The sequence below is a fragment of the Meriones unguiculatus genome, chromosome 14, assembly GCF_030254825.1.
Source record: "Meriones unguiculatus strain TT.TT164.6M chromosome 14, Bangor_MerUng_6.1, whole genome shotgun sequence".
Taxonomy (NCBI): Eukaryota; Metazoa; Chordata; class Mammalia; order Rodentia; family Muridae; genus Meriones; species Meriones unguiculatus.
Window position 1 is genome coordinate 82,376,070 of NC_083361.1, and position 22,593 is coordinate 82,398,662.

Sequence of the window (22,593 nt, forward strand, 5' to 3'; positions counted from 1 at the left end):
ACTCTAGCGTGGCTCTTGCACACCAAACGCAGGGCCTGAAGCAACAGCCAAACACTGGTCTTGGCTAAGCAGACCCACCTGCAGGATATGTGCCACGCCTTGATTTGTAGCCTCCGCGTCCATAGCCTGAGTTCTCGAAGCCTCTGAGTGGGAGGCTATTGAACAGAGGCTAGCCTCCCTAAGGGCTAGCAGCTGGCAGAAACAGTAGGTTTGCAAATGGGAACTCACATTCCTTGCACTTTCATGCACATCACAGCTTATTAAGGCAAGTGCCTGGCAAGGTTTATGTGCATGTCATAGGGACTGAGGTATTGGAAACCTACAACTGCTAAAATGTTTCTGGAAGGCTTCTCTCTGGGAGGAAAATATTTGGGGTAAATAAGGAGGACCTTTAGCTACACGCTCCCACACAAGCCTGAAACAAGAGGCCCCGTGTAGGGTTGTCTGGGACAGTGAAGGGCTTGGAAAGCACGAGACCAGGAGCACGTAATGCTGCTCAGCGCATCCTTAAAGAGCCATGGACAGAAGCTGGGCAACTCTCTCTGGACACCCTGTCTGTCATCTCATTGCTCAAATGAGTAATCTCGTTTCAGCTGGGCACTCAGGCTGTCATCTCCCCTTGCCCTTACAAGATACTGTGGTTCTAACAGGTTGGTCTCAAACTGCTTAGCGGCGTAGGAACCACCATCTGAGAGATGGACAGATGGCCCCATTGAGAAGGTAGTTCTGTAAAAGCATGAAAACCTGAATTTGGATCTCTACCACCCACATGAAAGCTGGGAGGTAGAGACGTATGGATCCCAGGAGCTTACTGGCTGGCTAGTCCAGACAAAACTACAAGCTCCAGGCTCATTAAGAGACTTGTCTCAATGCCCAGGCATGGTGGTGCACGCCTTTAATCCCAGCATTTAGGAGGCAGAAGCAGGAGAATCTTGAGTTCAAGGCCAGCCTAGTATACATAGTGAGCTCCAGGATAGCCAGGACCATAGACAGACCCTGTCTTAAATATATCTATGTATTTATTATATATATTTATTAAATATATATATATATATATTACAGATGAAGGTAGAGCTGTGCCAAACAACAACAATACTAATGTACGGAAGCAGTTGAAGAAAACACCAATATCAGCCTGTGGTCTCCATACATACACACACAGACACAGATGCACGTGCATACATGCGCCCATGCATACACACACAGAGAGAATCCACATAAACCTTTGGGTTTTATAGATGGGAAAACTGAAGCTCAAAGAGGCTGGCCGATTTACCCTGGCCACACTAGAGTTCGTGGCAGTAAGGACTGGGTTTGAATTCCCAATGCCCGGGGAACACTTACTCAGTCTCTTCCTGCTGGCTCCTTAGCAGGCTCTGGCTCTGACACAGTGACAGTTCCAGGACCTCCACGGCAGAGCTTCACCAGCTGCCATGAGTCCTACTAAACAGTTCCTGCTGTGGTGGTCAATTCAGCATCTGTAAACTCTCCCTGGCCAATCGTTTTCTAGCAACAATGGTTTCTGGAGTCTCTGTCGCTCTTTGTGGCTGCATTCCAGCCTCTGGGTGGTAGAGGACCCTCACTAGGCACTCAGACCCTTTCTGTGATTCTTCAGTATCTCACTGTTCTCATCTTCTTCCTGCTGCTACTGTCCCCCACCCACAGCTTTGACCTGGTCACAAATGGCGGCATCTCCATCATCTTGAGATTCGAACGGGCACCCTTCATCACGCAGGAGCATACCCTCTGGCTACCCTGGGACCGCTTCTTTGTCATGGAAACCATCGTCATGAGACATGAGGAGAATGAGATTCCCAGCTGCGACCTGAGCAACTTCGCCCGCCCCAACCCTGTGGTGTCTCCATCCCCACTGACATCCTTTGCCAGCTCCTGTGCTGAGAAAGGCCCCATTGTCCCAGAAATCCAGGTACCCAGACTTCTTGATAATGCCAAGCAATCTCTTTTCTTTTATTTGGGGGCAGAGGACAATCTCAGAGGTAATGTAAAGAGAGAAAGCACCTGTATGGGCCTGGGTGAGACCCCGAAAGCCTGCCTCTCCAAACTTCATAGTGGGCGCGGCATCAGGGAATGAAGACTACCTAACGTGCTAAAGACGGGTGTGTGTCTGCAGCCTGCCTGCCACAGTGGCGCTGACAATAAACTCCTTGGCTCTTTCTACCTTGTTCGCTCTACTTTGTTCCTCTTCAGCTTTCAGAGTCTCATCTCTCTTGGTATTTCTGCAGTAATAGTTCCTATGAATAGGAATAAGCCATGGGATCCCAAGCAGTAAGCATTTTAATAAAGAGTAAATAAGAAAAATGTAAGATGAGGTACTTAGCACAAGGCCTGGCACTTAGTAAGTGCTCAATAAATTTTACCTATTATTATTACTAAGATTATTTAACACATGCTGCCTTTGTGCCAATTAAGGATTGCTTTGGATCAAATCTACACATGCAAATGTTTTACTTAATTATCATTAAAGGGAAGTAATTGAGAAAAATGTATTTTAATCTGATGGAAATTAAGATAGCTTCTTTGCCTAGCAAAGCAATACTGGGTTGGATCTCCTCCATCGTCCCCGGTCTGATGTCTATAGGTAGAAAAGAAGGCCAGAGGAAGAGGGGAAATGGCAGGGCAGACGCCCAGAGAAGCCCAGCTCACCTGCCTGCCTAATGAGACCTCCAGGAAAGTGCATGTTAATGGATTGCCCTGGTGCGGGTAGAACAGGCTGTTTACACATTTATGTGTGTGTATTTTACGCCTGGATGAGCAAGCACATCTCACTGAGTGTGCCCTGTTGAGTAGTTCCCAGTGCCAGTCCCTAGTAAGAAAACACAACCGTTTCTGAATTCTCGTTGTGCAGAAAGCTCAGGCCTTCTCAGGGATTCAGCACCTGTCTCCTGTCTCAGTGGCCAGGCTGACCTTTTGTATGAAATGCTTGTCAGCAGAGACTGAACTTGCTGGAGAGAGGTAATTTGTTAGTCAACCCTGGCTCAGCTCCAGGCTAGACATCCTTTCCCAGGAGCAGAAACTACGGAACAAATGAGGTTCAAGGTCACACCCTTTCTACAGCACTCTCTGAGCCTACAGATCCAGCTGGGGCACAAACCTTACATATTGTTAGCCTCACAAAACACATAAAAACAACTCTTTGTTTTCCCGGGCCCATCTTGGTTAATCTTTGCAAGAGCCGGGATGTGGAAACTGTGATGGGCGGGCACATGAATGAAGGGAAATATTTATGAGAGCATCAGGTCGGCACTCACGGGCCCCTGTGGCTCACCCGGGTGTGTAGCTTACTTTGCCTGGAACTATAAACTGTGGCCTGAGAAGATGGCCCTGGATTAAGCCCAGTCTATAGCATTTCCTGTATTCGAGAAAGCAGCATAAACAAAAAGTCTACACCCTTCTATGCAATAAACACAATGAAAAGGGCTCAGTTCCTCTGTAAACACAGGGTGAAAATAGCCATCATCCCTTGAATAGAATGTTGGGCTCAACTGATTTAATGTTCCCTCCTTGAGAGATAGCCCGGAGCATCGAGCTATTGACAGTCCCCTGTGTTCACCTCCCATGTGATCACCTGGGATTCACTGACTGTCTCCATCTTCAGGCGGAGCCTGCTGCCTGCCCTACTCTGCTTCTCTCAAAGGCACTGGAGCTGAAGTCCATTGTGCACTGAAAACTCCATGTATCCAGCCCAGCCTCTCTGGGGATGAACTGGGACACTGGAACAGGTCTTGCCAGGCCCTCAAGCACTGCCTGATGATTTGTTTGTTCGGCCGGTGTGGTCTCTGTGACCTTCCTAAAAGGACACATTTAAACTGCATCTCACTTTAGGAAAGCTTTAGCTAGAAACCATCCATCAGGCTCAGGCCGCTGTCTGCATTAGCTTCTCTTCGTGACATCCCTGCCCTCAGCACCGTAGGCACCAGCTATCTCATGTCCTGTCTAACGACAGCAACGGGTTAGGCACTTCGACAGTGCAACCGTACGGGTGTTGATCCACTGAGGAAGTGCAGATTCCCAGGTTCATGGGTCAGAGTGTAAATTGCTGAATATCTTCTGTAGATTATCTTATGTGTCCTCTCAGGCCCATGATTCTTCATCCGTGTTACACTGGGGAAGGGCCTGAGGCTCACAGAGGTGAGTTTGTTAATTCAGGCACACCATGTAGGAACTGGCCCTGGAGACCAGGACTAGTCCTCCTTCTGCATTCCCTCTCCTCTTTCCTCACCTCTCCCTACCCTCCTCCTGTTATTTGTCCTTCTCCTCCTCACCTCCCTCCTGTCTGCTTCATCCTGTGACCCCTAAACACCCAAAGTCCACAAGGTCTTGGAGGTAACTTCTCCACGAAGCCACAGTGACATCCCTGCTGTGATCTGTCTTGTGCTGTAGGCCCTGCAAGAGGAAATCATCATTGCTGGATGCAAGATGAGGTTGAGCTATCTGAGCAGCCGCACCCCTGGCTACAAGTCTGTCCTGAGGATCAGCCTCACACACCCCACCATCCCCTTCAACCTCATGAAAGTCCACCTCATGGTGGCAGTCGAGGGTCGCCTCTTCAGGAAGTGGTTTGCAGCAGCCCCTGACCTGTCCTATTACTTCATCTGGGACAAGACAGATGTCTACAACCAGAAGGTGTTTGGGCTCTCAGAAGCCTTCGGTAAGTCTCCCCCAAGCATCTGAGACACAGGCTCCACACGTTGGCGGAGACAGAGCAGAACCAGGAAGCAGCTTCCTTCATGGATGTGTCTTACTTCCTCTTTTCAGGTCAAAACCACACAGGGCTTACTGGAGCTGTGACTCCTCAGTGGCCATCTCTAACCTAGAAAGACCTGGATGTACAAAGCCCAAGCATGGAAAGTGGTTACAGAATCTGCATATGTTACCTGGCCACACCGCAGCCATCCTGCTGAAATCCAAAATTAAAATAGAGGAGCCTCTTCCATGTTTTCGACCATAACTGCAAAAGTCAAAAATTTATTTTTGCCTTCATATTTGTTTTGACTTGCTGACACGCAGGGCCTCCCTGTGTAACCCAGAGTAAACTCAGATTTCCTGTGTAGCACAGACTGGCCTTGAACTCACAATCTTCTTTCTGATTCAGCATAGCCTGGTGCTAAGATTGTAGGTGTGTGACACCGTTCCCATCTGGCCTCATGATTCTACTTCCCGTCAGAGACACCGCCCCTGTTGTTGTTATCTCTATCTCCTTTAGGGTGATACAGAGGCTGGCTGCCTCACAGGATCTTAGGCTTCGCAAGATGACTGTCCTTCCAACTTCTGGATTAGAGCAGGGTACCAGAGATGGGTAGTCAGTAGTCACCCCTAACAAGGTGACTGAGGAGCAATGGCCCAGCAGATTCCTTCACCTTGAGCCCTATTCCCATCCAATGGTCTTCACCTAGCAAAGACAGAAAGGATCCGAGAAGTCAAGTTGTCCTTGGAAAGGAAGGAGATAAGGTAGAGAAGGGGAAAGGAGTGGTGAGAGGCAGGAAGAGAGTGGGGCGAATCTCTTGAGCCCCTGTTCCACGGTTGTGCTGTCGTACATGTTAGCATCACAATGAATCCTCACAGCCACATGGAGGATGCTAGGGCGCCCAGCTGCAGTGAATCCAAAGACACCCAGAAAGATGGGAGAAAACTAGATTCATCCAGCTCTTCATTAGGATTTGCATCCCTACCCTGTGACACAAGGGCTGTCTGGGAGCAGAAAGGCCACAGCTCACCGTTCACTGCCCCTTCTATCATCTATCATCTACAAACACAAAGCCAAGGCTTTTGCTCTATTTATTTATTGACTTGAGCATATTTAGTGTCCACTAGGCAGTTTCAAAAAGCCAATGCCACGAGACTCCAGCACTAGGGCGTATTTTTGCTGAGATCATCATAGCCAGAGGTAGGCCTTGTGACTGCCAGTGAGACATCAAGACATCTTCTAGCCCATCCTCTGTCTGCTGCAGGCATTTAGGCATCTGTGAATACTGTTCGGGGGCTGACCAGTTGTTAGCTCTTGTCTCAGCCACGTGATCAGATGTTGCCACCTGGAGAGCAGTGCCCTTTCTGAGGAGTTACTGAAGAAATGGCTTTCCTATCTCAGCCAATGCTCTCCCAAGGCCACTGCCTGGGCTGCCACAGAAGCCAAGCTTAGGGAACTCTTTTTTTTTTTTTTTTATCACAAATGACTATAAAAACAATCATCCTTTTAAAATGAGCATTTTCTTTAAGCATCTCGTATGACCAGCATCAGCTGGTCTTCCTGACCATGATGTCCTGGGGCTGAGTAATGTCCCTGGGTCAGACATGATTAGATTCTCACCTGACTGAACACTTTGTCACTCCCGGTTATCTACGGCCACAAATAAGTCTACAGTGAAAAGTTCATAGGGTGCTTTCCTTATTAAAGATCACTTCAGGGCTGGGGAGATGGTGCCAACGGTGAAAACACTTGCAAGGCAAGAGTGAAGACTATATGGATCCTCAAAATGCATGTAAAAGCCAAGTGATTTCCATACACACGTGTACATGTACCTCCACACACACATGTACTCACACACGTGCACAACATCACAACATATACAAAACATTTTAAAGGATTATTTTCCCAACTCACTTGGGTCTTTTGAAAGTGTGTGGCACATTTAACTTTTTCTAATAATGTGCAGTTATTCTTAAAAAAAAGAAATTTTCTTTAAGGCCCAGCATCATTGTGTTGGTATTTGGTATTTCACGTGGTTCTAGTTCCCAGGTAAAAGTATGCTCCTTTTATCTTCCCTATAATAAATAACCAGAGGCCTTGCGTGTGGGGCTAAAGGTAAGAGAGGAGACGTTGCTCATCTGTGCATTTTGCTCTTATGTTCCTGTAGTTTCTGTGGGTTATGAATACGAATCCTGCCCCGATCTGATCCTGTGGGAGAAAAGGACGGCGGTGTTGCAGGGCTATGAAATCGATGCATCCAAGCTGGGGGGCTGGAGCCTGGATAAGCACCACGCCCTGAACATCCAGAGTGGTGAGTGGAATCATGGGATTCCTTGAGCTAGGCTAGGGTGGCGCCTTCTTCATTATCCCATTACACACACACACACACACAGAAATGAAAGGAGGTAGGAAAGAAAGAAGTAAGGAAGAAAAAGGAGAAAAAAACACACAATGAACAACAGGGGTGATATTGAGAAGGTTGTCAGCAAATGACAGATGAAAGCGTAGGAGACCAGAGGGGCATAGGAGAAGCTCTCCCTTCACTGTCATCAAAGTGTCAATGGATCTCTGAGCAGCATCCCAAAACGGCTAAGAGCAGCACCCCAGGTATCAAATAGGAGATAGTCTAAGAGGGCAGGCCTCTTAGAGTATGAGTCAAGGCACTGCAGCTCTGGAGAAGGGCATTTGGAGAGAGGGTCCTTCTCTGTCATTTGAGCTGAGGGAGGGATCAAAGGAAGAACTTCCAAAGCTCAGGCATAAGCAGCCTTACCAGTGTAAGAAAACTATGACTTCAGGCTTCATCCACAGCGGGTGTTGGTAACATCTGCACTTTAGGGAACTCAGTCTGAAGGTTCTCTGCCTTGAGACAGGAGTTGTAGTGACCATGTCGTTACCCACTACTATCCCTAGACAGGGATAGTGACAAAGTCGCCTATCTCCCGCCTAGTCTAAAGTGGCAGGGACGCTTGTCAATTCCGTAGCAGATTTAAGCGAGAGAAACTGAACAGGCAAATCAAAATGTATAATGAAAGACTTGTACATTCCTGGGACTCCCTAAAAAAAAAAAAAGAAAAGGACTCACCACATAATGAAGTTAGAAAATGAAAGTCTGTACTGAGCGCATCTGAAAGACTCTAACTAGCAGTGTTTTCAAAGCAAAGACTCATGACCAAACCTTTGGCAGAGTACAGGGAATCATAAGAAAGAAGGGGAGTTAGTCTGATGGGGAAAGGATAGGAGCTCCACAAGGACCAAATATATCTGGGCACAGGGTCTTTTCTGAGACTGACATTCAACCAAGGACCATGTATGGATATAACCTAGAACCTCCACTCAGATGTAGCCTGTGGTAGCTCAGTAACCAATTGGTTTCCCAAAGTGAGGGGAACAGGGACTATTTCTAACAGGAACTCGATGACTGGCTCTTTGGTCTCCCCACCCCCGAAGGGAGGAGCAGTCCTGTTAGGCCACAGAGGAGGGCTTTGCAGCCAGTCCTGAAGATACCTGATAAAACAGGATCAGATGAATGGGGAGGAGGTCCCCCCCATCAGTGGACTTGGAAAGGGGCACAGTGGAGATGAGGGAGGGAGGGAGGGAGGGACTGGGAGGGAATGAGGGATCGGGACACGGCTGGGATACAGAGTTAATAAAATGTAACTGATAAAAAAAAAAAATAAAATAAAATAAAAATAAAAATAAAAATAAAAAAAAAGAAAATGAAAATCTGGACCTGTGTGGTATTAATAGAGAAACCCACAAATAGAGTCATGGAGCAGAGCAGAGGTTCAGAAATGACCCATGATAGTAGCACGGGTCAGTGGTCAACAGGATGGTCTCAAATGGCCGGCAAATATGAGAAAGTATTGCTTAACATCGTTGGTAATCAGGACGTGAAAATCCATCTGAAAGTCTATCTCATCCCAGTCAGAATGGCCAACATCAAGACGATCAACCCAGGGAGGGGAGGGAAGTCTGAGGGGAGTATATTCAACATACAGTACATCTTATATAAATAAACAAACCTTTATAAATAAAATGAAAAAAAAGAAAACTAGTAACAACAGCAGAGAAGATACAGGCAAGGGAATCCTTACACATGACTGGCAGGATTGTGAGTCGTTGTTACCACTTATGGAAATCTGTAAGGAAGGTCCTCAGCCAACCAAACAAGACCCAAGGAATGAAATTCATCCAACCACAGAGATATCTGAGCATCATGTTACGCCTACACTGTTCCCAATAGCCACATGATGGAGCCAGCCTAGAAGCCCATCAAGAGATGAATAAAGGAAATGTGTCTTTTATAATGGAGTCTTATTTAGCTATAACAAAGAACAAAATTACATTATTTGCAGGGAAATGGCCAGAACTGAAAATAATAGTGTTAAGTAAAATAAGCTAGACTCAAATACCTTGTTTTCCTCATGTGAAGAATCTAGGGTATGTTTTTTTTTTTTTTTTCTCAAAAGATGTAGAAGGAAAGAGGTGTCTGTTTAGGAACAAAGTAGGAATCAAGGCTGGGGGAGAAGAGAAGGCAATGGGGTGAATGGGATTAAAACATATTGCATGTTTTTTTTAAATGGGAAAAACAAAACAAACAAAAAGCTGGCTTTGGTGCTCAGTATCTAAAACTCCAAAGTAACAGAACTGCACTCAGTCAAACTTCATTTTCTACTTGCCTGCAAGCCCTTGGAGGCAGATTATCCTGGGCTGTGGGCTCAGAAGCCCTGGCTCCTCTGCTCTCCTTGTTCATGCTGTCCTTTACTCCAAGTCACAGTCCAAGGTAATGGCTTCAGCTACAGCCTGCACATCCTTGCATCCTTGCTCATGTGGGAACATCAATCAGTAAGGAACAGGAAAAAAAAAAAAAAGAGCCAGGCCCTTTTATTGTGGGATGCTGCCCAGGAGATGACCACAGCATCAGCACTTGGCCATTGGCCAAGACTCAGTCACAGATGAGGCTGCCCCAGGGCTGGGGTCATGATTGCAGGCAGACATGTGCCCAGCTAGATACCAGGAGTCATGTTAGCTGCAGAAGAAGAAACGGGTGGGTGGGCCTTCAGTGGATGATTGGAAAGTCTTGCCATACGCCCTGTGCATAAATAAAAACTTCATTCTCTATAGAGAGACCAGCACGTGACATTGGATGCAGGCTCCAGAAACTAACACTGGAGAAAATACTCCAGTGTATATAGGAAAATTACACCTCCACTCCACACTCTGTGCAAAATAAATTTAAATACTGTTCAACATCCAAGTGTGAAAGTGCTTTAAAATTAATAGAAGAAAATATAAACCACTTTTAAATCTCAAGAAAAGATTTCACAAAAACCTAAAAAGGCACAAACTTGGACTTGGAAAAAACAGCTGATTAGACTATGTAAAATTTAAATTAAACCCGTTCAATAAAGGACATGGTTTGGGCAGAGCTGGAGGGTGACGCTTTGAAAGGAGATTCTTGTAACCTAGAGGATCCCAGCCCCACTCAGGGACCATGGAAAGGGGTGCGGCAGGAGGCAGGATGCAGCCTGGAGGCTGTGGCAATACACAGATGGAAAAGGATGATTAGAAATGAAGACACTGTAAACACGTCAGAAAGAAGACAAGTCGTTGAGGTCAGTCCCTTTCTTTGGTTGCTGCGAAACTGAGGCCACAGAGCAGTATGAGTAGCAAAGACACTCAAGGTCTCTGCAAGGTGCAGGATCAGCCTGTCAACTGTAAAACCAGGTGAAAAGCCGGGTCCATGTTGGTGAGCAGGCTGTTTCCCTCCTTTAGTTCTATAAACATGTATTGGTATCCACTCTGTCAGATTCTATGCTAGGCACTTGGGATACAGAAGTGAAAGGGACATGAGCTCAGCACTTGAAATCGTGTTGGTGGGAAGAAAAAAGTAAGCACATACACCTGCGAATCTGTGCTGTGCCCAGATTCGGACCAGGCCTGGGGGGCTGCGTAAATGCTCAAGAGCTGTACCCTGGACTGAAGAGATAGCTCCGTCAGTAAAGTGTTGGTCTTGCAAGCACAAGGACCTGAGTTCTATTCCCAGAACCCAGGTAAAAAAATGCCAGAAAAAGGTGGGCACTGGAAAGATAGCTCAGCCATTAAGAGCACATGCTCTTGTAGAGGACCTGGGCTCAATTCCCAGTACCCACACAATGGCTCGCAGCCATTCCCAGCTCGAGGGAATCCAATCTCCTGCCCTCTTCTGGCTTCTGCAGGCACCAGGCACATATGTGTAGGCAAAACACTCATACACAAAGCATATCTTCTAAAACATAGGCATGGTGGAATATGCTTACAATCCAAGCCCTGAAGAAGAGGAGACAGGAAGATCCCTGAGGCTCACTGGCAAGCCTGCCTAGCCTACTTGGCAAGTTTCAGGACATGAGAGGCCCTGCATCAAAAAAAAAAAAAGAAAGAAAGAAAGAAAGAAAGAAAGAAAGAAAGAAAGAAAGAAAGAAAGAAAGAAAGAAAGAAAGAAAGAAAAGAAAGAAAAACTCGGAGGATAGCACCTGATAAAGGATGGCAGATTGTCCTCTGGCCTCCATATGCACCTATGTACTCCTACACACACATATACACATGTACCCTTGCACACACTCACACGAGAGAGAGAGAGAGAGAGAGAGAGAGAGAGAGAGAGAGGGGGGGGGGAAGGAAAGGGAGGAAGGAAGGGAGAGAGAGAGAGATTCTTGATCTTCCCACTTTCTGGCTGTAGGGCCTTGGCTAAAGTGCTTATGTATTCTGTCTGTCACAACAGTGGTAACAGGTCTACCTCATAGGCCCAGGGTGAGAATTCATTCAGTAAACACTGGAGCCTCTCAGGTAGCCTGAAAGTGTTTGGCCAAAGCCACATATACTCGGCAACATCAAGATAATGTTGGCCAAGCAAAGGAAGAGGGTCCTCTGCTCCCCCCCTGACGCTGCTCTCTCCTCGTCCCAGGCATCCTGCACAAAGGGAATGGAGAGAACCAGTTTGTGTCTCAGCAGCCGCCAGTCATCGGCAGCGTCATGGGCAACGGGCGCAGAAGGAGCATTTCCTGCCCCAGCTGCAATGGCCTTGCTGATGGCAACAAGCTCCTGGCCCCTGTGGCCCTCACCTGCGGCTCCGACGGGAGTCTCTATGTGGGAGACTTCAATTACATCCGCAGGATCTTCCCCTCCGGAAATGTCACCAACATCCTGGAGATGAGGTATGTTCTCTGTGATTCTTGGTAATGTCCCCTTGCCATCATGAGGCCCAGCAGCCCTTACCTATGGGGACCAGAGAAGTAGGACAGGACAAAGCTGCACCTGCCATTCCAGCTCCATCAGGTGCTGCCTCCCCTGTTCTCTGTGATGGGCTGAGTTGTCCTTCATGTCCAGATGATGTGGACGGCTACTGACAGCTGAAAATGAGTCCCCTTGGAACCGCTCAACCTTCTCTCTGCACTGAACTGATAGAATCGGTTACGAGGGTCTTTTTGTAAGAACAAAGGATTTACAGCAAACAAATGTCACAAGTTTGGCCCTGTTCTTTAGCATTCCTCAGAAGCGGTCACCTCTGTCCAGCCAGGGTTGAGGCAAAGTGAGGTCCAAGGCTGCTGCAGGCCATGCCTCCCTGCTCTGTGGGTACAGCAGAGCCCACAGAGAGAGACCCTCACTCCTCACCACAAGTGATAGAACAGCAACCCTCAGCTGGGGAACAGCTGGACTTTGCCTTCTTCCCCATGTCCCTGAGCCAAAGCCCTGTCACAAGGTGGGTTCTATGGGAAGAGAGAAGCTGAACTTCAGAGACAGGGAGCCCCGCTCTCATTTCAGAAGAAATTATGGGAAGTTCTTTTTACCTTGGAGCAAATAATCCTCCCATATCCTGGTTTGGATATGAGCAAGGCGTGACTTGAGAGGGAAGGGTGTACTCTGAAGAGCACGGAAGGGAAGTTAGGGTCCTACTGTTTACCAGTAGGACAGTTCTGTAAGGCATTAACTATTATCAACCTTCGGGAAAGGAAGCCCAGGGAATTTGAAGTACATGTTCAAAGTCCAACATCTAGAACCTGAACCTAAAAGGTCATTACACAGCTCTGGCCTGCCTGGCACGGTGACGCTTGTTCCATCATGCTGGATGAACGTCACGTGTGAGAGGAGGCAGAGCACGCTAAGTGCCTGCCCGATGCTTCATTCTGAAATGCTGTGAGCACCCGTCCCCACACAGCTCACCTGAGGAAGCTCACGGAGGCTGACATGCTATGGGCACCTAGGAAACCACGCATGGGGCTGAGTGAGATTCCTGACCCCAGCAGAACATTTTTGCCCCTTTTCTTTGTAAGGAGGCTAACACATAGGCATGGGTCATGGAAGAAGGACCCCTTGACTGTATTTGCTTCCAGCAGGTGAGCTTAAATGCTCTGACGGGAAGAGCAAAGGACCAGGAGTCAGGTGTCCTCAGCGGAGAAGCTGTGTGACTTGGAGCACACTTTCAAATTTTGGGCCTCTCATTTCCATAGCCTCCAAATAATATAGGCTATTTTCCTTCCCTTCTCCCACTACTGTTGGCGATCACTGCAAGAGGTAAAGAAGGAATAACCAAAATGAGGAAAGAAGTCTCAGGATGTCATCATCTTGCTTTATCTTCCTCCAGTCTTTTCCTGCTGGGCCTTTTTCTCTGTGCCATCCTCTCCCTAATTATACTCATTCTCCAGTCCCGGGCCATAGTAGGCTCTTGGTAGGCTCCCCACATTTTGAAAACTTTCATAGGAAAGCAGGCACGCAAGCAGAGACCTGGAGCAGCAGCAAGCCTGCGTGTCTATCTCTGGCGTGTGTCCGTCCAGAGAAGAGAATCGCCTGCTCCTCCTGTGAGCCCCCGCCGCAGCAGCACGCTGTGCCAGGCCTGTCTGCTTCCCAAAGTCGGCAGTGCGGTGGTGCGCGTGGAGCTGGGCCTCACTTGTGATGTGTAGCTGCTTGTAAGTGAGCTCACTGACAAGGAGGATCCAATATAAAATGCATCAGTGTCATGCCGCTAAGTCTTTATTTATTACCGTGTTGTATGCTACCGTTGCTGTCAAGTTTTCAGCTGCTAATAATGCTCCTAACCCAGCCGCTAACACCTCGTTCTTTCTTCTATCCCCTGCTCTCCTGTCTTCTGTCAGGAATAAAGATTTCAGACATAGGTAAGCCAACCAGTGGAGAATTGCCTGCCTCTCCCCGGCCTTGTTGCATGCTGTATGGTGAGCCACACTTGTCAATTTCGGATGACTCAATGGCAAAGAAACCCTGTGTGGTTAGGAGCTGATAGGGGATGGTCGGTTGCAACTAGAACACCCAACTAATAGCGAGAGGGTCGGTGGCAAGGATTCAAATCCCTGTACCTGTGGCGAAGTGAGGCGCTCGTCCTGCAGTCTACAGATGTGACAGGCTGGGAAAGAGGGGGAAGAACTTCAGGGCCAGAGCCTGCCTAATCCTGAGAACAGCACACCACCAAGACTTCTGGCCATGATGGGGAGTGCTGAGACCATCTTAAGCAGGTGAAGAGTATGAAAACAGACAGGACCCAGACCTCAAAGTCAGAGCACCTGGACTGCCAGGGAGCCCTCCAGAGCAGGCAGGCATCACAGTGACTTCATGCAGAGAACAGTGCTCACACAGAACTGTGTCAGTGTGTAGATTTCAAAACTGTCCACACAGAGCTGAGGTTTGCACAGGCACAAGGGAGACTCTTGGGTATCTGCATAAGACTCAGATCAAAATGGCGTGTGGGATAGCTCTCTAAAAGCAGGCTCTTCGGGACAGTGAAGAAGAGCCTGAACCACCAGCCTTTACGGACTTGACTTCTCTATGTAAATAGGTATGTGTATGTGCATATATTATTTTGAGTAATAATTTGTATGTGTGGAGCACTCGCGGCATAGCAGAAAGTTAGACAGTTCACATGAATGCCATCTATGTCCGAATCACCCTGTGAGATAGACATCTGTGATTAAATCCAGTCTGCGGAGGAGGAGAGCGAAGCTCCCTCCCAGGGTAGAGCCCAGAAATAATTGCTTCAGCTCTCAGAAATTTTATTTTTATCTTGCAGTTATTGAAAAAATTATTGTAAGGAAAAAAAGGATCTCTTCAAACTAGTCAGCCTTTTCAGGCACAGAGAAAAGTTTCAAAAATTGCTATGGAAAGACATGTTACTAGGGGTTACAATAACTATTACAATCTCTATAGGTTGGTCTTGTAGTTAGCGTGTTATAATTTATTATAATGATGATAAGATGATGAGATGCCTCCATCTTTAGTGAAAAAGGAATTGAGTCTTCTTACAACCAGAGACACATTTAGAAAGGTAAATTCAGCAGAAATTGGGACCAAAAGTAAAAAACAAGGAGGAACACCGGTGGTCAAGCCTTAAAGTCTAGGCTTTGTGGCAGCCAGCATAATCACGGAAACATAACTGATTTCCTGGTTCACACCATCACCAGTGGGGAATATGCACTTCCTGGAACAGAAATGTTCTTTGCTCACACTGAAGCCTGTGTTCAATGAGCTTCATATGGATGATACTGAACTGGCCATTGACCTGTCCTCTCACTTTCTATATTGCAGAGGTACACTCCATGTGCACCTTAAATTAAACCCTGGCATTTAACAGGGAATCATTTAGTCCATGATGACATCCCCCAGGACATGGCTGTGGTACTGGCAAACACAGCTGGGGAGTATTGCACCACGTGGCATTGGCTGGTTTCCATTCCCTATCAATTGAAAAGAGTCATGATTGTCTCTGCAAGTGTGTGGAAATGTGTTGGTGTGTGTGGGTGTGCAGCCTTCTGACCGTCAGTGATCCATTGATACAGCCATAGTATGGGATCAAAGCCAGATGCCTGTCTTCTTTCAACTCATTGTTTTCTCAGGCGGGAAAATCTGTTGGAAAAAGGAGACCTGCCCATTTGCCTGCCAGTTTCCGAATGAGGAGGCAGGGAACCTGAGTTCCAGCTGTGGTTTTCGTTGTGGGGAGGGTACTGATACTAGCACATGTCTTCCTGTCTGAGCCTCAGTGTGCACCCCCACCCCTGTGAATGTTGGGCAGACTGAAGTTCTAAAAGTTTGTCCTCTTTGTCTGTCTGCTGCTTCTGCTTCTTCTAGTTAACAGCATTTGGTTCCGTGGGAACCTTGGCCTGTGTGTGTATACCCCCAGGAGAGACATAACTGCTTTTGATTTTTTAGCCTCATGCCACCTGCTATCCTGGACATTCCTGGTAGCCAGAGTCCCTTCAGCATCTGCTGTTTGGGGCATAGTCAGGAAACAAGCATCTCTGTCTCTTCCAAGATTTCTTCCCTGGGGTCAAGGAGGACTGTTGGAAGCCTGTTCTTATGCATGAACATACTCTCTCTCAAACCAAGCTACGCATATTGTACTAACTCAAAAGAGTCCCTAACTGTCGTGGAAAATAGACTAGCAAAACAGCATTATGTCAAGAATGCATAAGTATTATTCACCAACATAGATGTTCTAGAGATTTCTCGGGGTCACCAGATTTGGGGGCTGGGGACATAACTTAGATAACAGAGTGCTCTTTTAGTATTATTGAAGCCCTGGGTTCGATTCCTAGAACCAGAGAAAGCAGGCATGGTGCTCCAGACCTCTTAATCCCGTAGAGGAAGGAGGACCAGAAGTTCAAGACCTACCTAGTAGGTTCAAGGTCCCCTAGAAAAGACATGACTCTGTCTCAGAAAAAAAAGAAAAACTGACATGTATGAACTGTCTTGGTTGTTTTTTTGTTTTGTTTTTGGAATAGACACTATGTGCAGAGGTTTATGTTCTTTGCATATCTTTTATCCTTACAATAACCCTTTGAAGTAGGTGTGATTGCCCCCGTTTCTCGGATGTAAACACAGAGACTCAGAGTAGCAGAGCAATCTGCCCAAGCAAGGGGCTGTCTTGCTCTGGCACTCACCTCTATCCACTTGTGAGAACAAGTGAACCAGTTTCTGGCAGGGCTGCATCCAATGTGGTGAACAAAAGCTCCTTGCTCAAAGGAGATCTTACTCTGGGACCCAAGGATACTTCTCCCTCAGAAGTAGAGAGATGATTCTTTCATCACAAGAGTCTCCCAAGTTCTCAGTCTCTACCAAGAACTTTCCTGCTTCTTCCTAAAGAGGGTAGAGGGAATGGTTGGCTTCACCTCACTAGCTCCAGGAATGCTCCCATAGCCAAGGATACATTCCCAGAGCTAGAAAACAATGCAAGACTCTGGAATTCCCTGCAGCAAGCCCAGGAGGAGGGCTGCCATCCAGTTCTGTACCTGACCCTGCTCAGGAACCTGCGCATCAGAGTTGGATGAGACACAGGCTGTGGAGCCTCAAAGTGCTCCCTGTCCACAGACCAGGCCACCTTCCGTCATGTGCCTTCAAGGCTTATATAGTTTGCAGCAGGTCCATGGACCCTTAGAGCGTAGCACTGATGTGCTCCGGAAATGTCAGAAATGTCAAGTTCTGCAGTATGGAAGTGCAGTCAGCATCTTAGCGATGTCTTCAGGTGAACCCTGTGCACACTGAAGTCTGAGATGCTCTGCTTGATTCCCAAGTCTGGTTGTGCCTAGGACTTGCCCAAAGAGACCTCAAGGGCAGAGCCCAGCCCCTTGGTCACTCTTGCTCAGCCCACTTCTTCTCATCTCCAGGTGATTCTGATGTACAGAGCCATCACTCTAAGATCACCAACAATGGGTGCTGAAAGCTTCCTGTGTGTGCTCCAGCAATGAGGCCAAATTCACCCACTCATTATTCACACGTAATTCAGCGGATATTTTCAGAACGCTTTCCCTGAATTTATGCAATGGGATTATTATAAGACTTGAAGGCAGTTCCTCTACTGTAAGGGTTCAAGAAGGTGTTTGTTGTGGTGGTGATACTGGTAGTGGTGGTGGTTTATGTATGTGGATGCCTCACCTATGTGTGTCTGTGTACCACATACGTATGCACTGCCCCTGGAAGCCAGAAAGGGCATTGGGTCCCCTAGGACTGGAGTTACAGATGGTTGTGAGGCACCACATGGGCTCTGGGAATTAAACTCATGTCCTTTGGAAGATCAGGTAGTGTTCTTAACTGTTGAGCCATTTCTCCAGCCCCAGGTTCAAGGCTTCATTGAGGAGACAGCCAACTCAACAAAGAACCTGTGAAAGTACTACAGACACCAGAAGCAAGATCTGTCGTATCTGTAGTGGAGACATGAGGATGTGGTGTGCTATAATAGAAAAGTGGGGGTCCAGGGATGGTAGGGCAGGTGGGGGGAGACTTGGCTGAATCTCCTGAGAGGGGCAAGTCAAGGGGGCCCCTGGAGGTTTCTTCTGCCATATGCTTTTGAGGATTGTATGGCTCGCAGCAGATTGTGGAGCTTTGAGGAGGCAGCACTGATATACTCCGGAAACTGTGGCAGCTCTGAGGAGAAATAGAAAGAACAGTCTTGGAGTTGGACGGGTGTAGATTGAAATTCGCTCAGCAGTGTGTGGTCCCGGTCAGGTGCTTTATCTCTGTCCTTCTCAGGTTGCTTAAACGTAAGAAGACAGTCCATACTAAACATGATAGTTATGAGGGAATAAAGCCATGTATGTCAAGCGCAGAGGCCAGGACAGAATCCGTACCCTTCAGCACCAGACATGTCCCAATCCATGTCATTAGCTCCACAGCTTTATTCCATAGGCAACTGGGTCTGCAGCCTGGGGAGGGGAGTCCAGTGGAGTCCGCAGACACGGTGCAGCCGCCAGTGCTGGCTGGCATGAGGAAGAAACATGGAGTTAAACACGTAGGTTAGTTGGTAGAAAGTTGTGGGTTTTCACAAAATTCTGCTTTGATCCTGGCACCAGATAAAGCCGGGCTTAGTGATACACATCTGTAATCCCAGCACTCAGGAGGTAGAGGCAGGACATTGAGACTTCATGGATGTCCTCAGCTATATGTTGAGTTTGGTATTCAGCCTGGGAGAATGAGTCTTTGTCTCAAAAACAAATGTGTGTGTGTGTGTGTGTGTGTGTGTGTGTGTGTGTGTGTGTAAAGGCCTGTGTGTGGGCAGAACAGAGCAGAGACCCGACCACTGGACAACTGAAGATGTCACAATTATTTCATTGATTTGCCCCAGTTGAACACTCACCCCTTCCGTTCAAAGCAGACAGTTTACTCCCGTGCTGACCACCATATACGCATGGAAGATGCAGCCATAACTTTTATAGGATCTAGGACAATCCTGCCGAGGCCACCCTCTCCTGGAAGTCACCCATTTCAGAAGATCCACATGAGTAACACTTCTTCAGGCAGTGCAGGGCAATGCGAGCTAGACACTCAAGGGGCTAATGTAAGTGGACAGGGCCCTCCACCATACTCCCTTGGGGTCCTCTTTCTGCCAAGGTAGATAACGCCAGTTCACCATGAGTGATGCACGCTGAAATGAAATAGTCCCCCTGCCTCCTGGCTGTCATGGGGAAGCTGGGGGACCAGGATGCTCCAGCACGACAGAGCAGGAGCTAAGGTCACTGTGTTTTATTAAGCCGGGATCGGGGTTGTCTGGGAAGATTAAATCTGTACCACCTTCTAAGTCCCAGGGGACATTTCAAGATAAACAGGATGTCTGTGTTATTAGCACCAGCCCAGTGAGAAGTAGAAGAGAAGCTAAGTGATTTTAATGCAAATACCGCCTAAATAAACTGAAAATGAACATGTCATTTATTTAAGAAAAGTCACTCCTAAGTGCTGGGAGGCTGAAAGTGGAACACTGGAAATGAAAAAGCGGAGAAAAAAAAATCTAGGCTTTTCCCCTTTAAGTACCGAAAGGTGGTATGAGAGACGTATAAATAGCCTTGTGCTTAGTGTGAGGTATAAGCTAACATGAAGCCCAGGGTGCAGAGGAAATGGGGCCAGGGGAAGTTTGCCAGAAAAGGTCCCTGGTTGGGTACCTTGAGAATAAGTGGCAAAGAGAAGGTATGAAGCAGAGGATGCAGGCCGGGCTAAATGCATCGAGGGGCCTGGTGTTCCTGAGTTCCTTGTGGGGTGTCTGTGAGGAAGGGACCCAAGTGCATCTGGCTTGGAAGATCCGTGCTTCCTCTGAAAGATGGGAGAGTCTTGCAAGCTGAAACATGGAAATGAGCTGGGGGGTTGGGTCAGATTAGAAAGATGGTCTGAGGAAGACCTGGGCTGCAGGAAGCGGCTCCTCCCTCATTCACTAGGAGGCAATGGAACAGCAGTATGGGGCAGAAGAGGAAATGGCACTAAAGAACAGTATGTCGTGCTAGTGGAACTCAGGAGAAGAAAACAATAAATAAGAGAACCTAAGGTCTGGACACCTGGCTCTGGCCCAGAGGACACTGTCCATAGCAAGAGATGTTTCTGAGAAAGTCAGTCAGGGCCACACTAAGACCCCTTGACCTAAACACACACATACACACACAGAGAGAGAGAGAGAGAGAGAGAGAGAGAGAGAGAGAGAGAGAGCCTCAAGCTTCATATAAAATTAGGTTTCTCCAAAGGAGCAGGATTAATCTCTATTCTTGATAAATGAACACTTCTGAGATGCCATTTGAAGGACCCATGAATGATCAGAGCACACACATGAGCACAATCGATATCACAGTGGGTTCCCAGTGGTGAGCCCAACACCCATGGGCTCTAGACTTGGAAGAAACTGTAATCAGGACCCTGAGTGGTAGAATCTAGGCTTAGCAGGGGATGCCGATCTGAAAGTCATCTCCAAAAGCAAACACCACCATTCAGCAGCAGGCATGAGTGCTGAGCACCTCCCATCTCTCTCTGTCTCTCTCGTTCTCTCTCTGTGCATCACACTGCACATTTGACACATGTGGTTTCATGTGAACATGCCCAGTTCATAAGCAAGCATAAACACTCCCATCTTGTAACTGAAGGAAGCTGGAGGCCCAGGGACCACATGACAAACCCAAGTTTCCGAGCCCACCTTGGAATCCAGACTGAGCTGGTTTCATGCCCTGGGCACTTTGCCCCCACCTCTGGCTAGGGGAAATATCCCTTTCATGTTTCTTCATGGTCTCACGTCTTTCCTGTTGCCGGAGCCCAGGTTTTGTGACTTTCTTCCAGAAGCAGACCCCCAGCAGCACTGCTGCTCTGCTCTGTTTCTTTTGCCTTGAGTTTGCTGCAAATTAGAAACTGATCCTGCTTCTCATTTATGCCTGACTGCAGGAGGGAGACACCTGGGCTCCTGATAAATCCATCATGAGGAACAAAGGAAAATGGGGTCAACACTGGCAGCAGGCCATCTAGCCTGTCTTATCTGTCAGTCCCAAGATGGAATTGGAAGTCACTGTGAAAATCTTAGAGAGAAAGGCCTGTTTTGCAACTTGGGTTTCCCGTTAAAGTCAGGCACCTCCGTGTTCCTCTCCTGGGTTAGCAGGTCTCCTGTGACAAGCTTCGTCGTTAATCTTATTTTTTTTTTCTAATTTTAATTTTTATTTATTTATTTCATATCCTGGTCATAGCCCCTTGTTCCTCCCCTCTGGGTCCCACCCTCCCTCCCTGGTTTCCCTATCCCCTTCCCCTTCCCCCTACTCCTCAGAGAAGGGGACCCTCCCCACACCCGTCCACCTACCACAGCACATCAGGTTGCATCAGAACTGAGCACATCTTCTTTCCTGTGGCCTGGAGAGGTAGCCCTGCCAGGGGAAAGTGATCCAAAAGCAGGCAACAGAGTCCATGTCAGAGACAGCCCCTATTTTACTAGGGGCCCCATATGAGGACTGAGCTGCCCATCGGCTATATCTGTGGAGGGGTCCTATGTCCGGTTCATGAATGGTCCTTGGTTGGTGCTTCAGTCTCCACAGGCCCCCTGGGCCCTGGTTAATGGGCTCTGTTGGCTTTCTTGTGGATTTCCTGTCCACTCTGAGTCCTTCTATCCTTTCCCACTACAAGGTCCCCTGTGCTCCACCCAATGTCTGGTTGTGGATCTCTGCATCTGTTTCCGTCAGGTGCTGGGTAGAGCCACCCAGAGGAGAGCTATGCTTGGCTGCCGTCTGCTGGCATAGCAGAGTATTGTCAATCGTGTCAGGGTTGGCTGTCTCCCATGGGGTGAGTCTCGGGTTGCGCCAGTCATTGGTTGGACATTCCCTCAAGCTCTGCTTTATTTTCGATCTTGCCCCTTTGACAAAGAAGTCATTGATAATCATACAACAAGGACATTTGCTCAACCATGTTTGTAGCAGCCTTATTTGTAGTGGCCAGAAGCTGAAAACAACCCAGACGCCTCTCAGTTGAGGAATGGATACAGAAATTGTGGTACATTTACACAATGGAATACTACTCAGCAATTAAAGACAAGGACATTATGAAGTTTGCAGGCAAATGGTGGAATCTAGAAAAGATCATCCTGAGTGAAGTATCCCAGAGGCAGAAAGACACACACAAGTGGATATTAGCCATATAAAGTAGGTTAAACATACTAAAAAATCTGTACACCTAAAGAAGCTAAATGACAAGGAGGACCCTGGGTAAGATGCTCAATCTTCATTCAAAAAGGCAAAGGGGATGGACATCAGAAGAGGGAGAAAACAGGGAACAGGACAGGAGTCTACCACAAAGAGCCTCTGAAAGACTACCCAGCAGGCTATTAAAGCAGATGCTGAGACTCATAGCCAAACTTTGGGCAGAGTGCAGGGAATCTTATGAAAGAATGGGGAGGTAGAAAGACTTGGAGGGGACAGGAGCTGTAAAAGGAGAGCAACAGAACAAAAAAATCTGGACAAATCTGGACAAGGGTCTTTTCTGAGACTGATACTCCAACCAAGGACAATTCATGGAGATAATCTTTTTTAAAAACACTTGTTATCTCTATGCATCTATATAGCCAAAACACTAATACATAAAAGAGAGAGAAAAGGAAGTATGTGTTTAGCATTTGATATAAGCAATCA

The 22,593-nt window shown here is 47.4% G+C and overlaps 1 protein-coding gene across 1 annotated transcript in view; it reads left to right on the forward strand.

Moving 5' to 3' along the window:
- The window catches only part of Tenm4 (teneurin transmembrane protein 4), a 388,185-nt gene that overhangs the window by 319,273 nt on the left and 46,319 nt on the right, over positions 1 to 22,593 (forward strand). Inside the window, 5 exon segments of the mRNA XM_060367590.1 lie at positions 1,666 to 1,927; positions 4,402 to 4,669; positions 6,873 to 7,016; positions 11,649 to 11,898; positions 13,834 to 13,854. Coding sequence (XP_060223573.1) covers positions 1,666 to 1,927; positions 4,402 to 4,669; positions 6,873 to 7,016; positions 11,649 to 11,898; positions 13,834 to 13,854 — 945 coding nt within the window.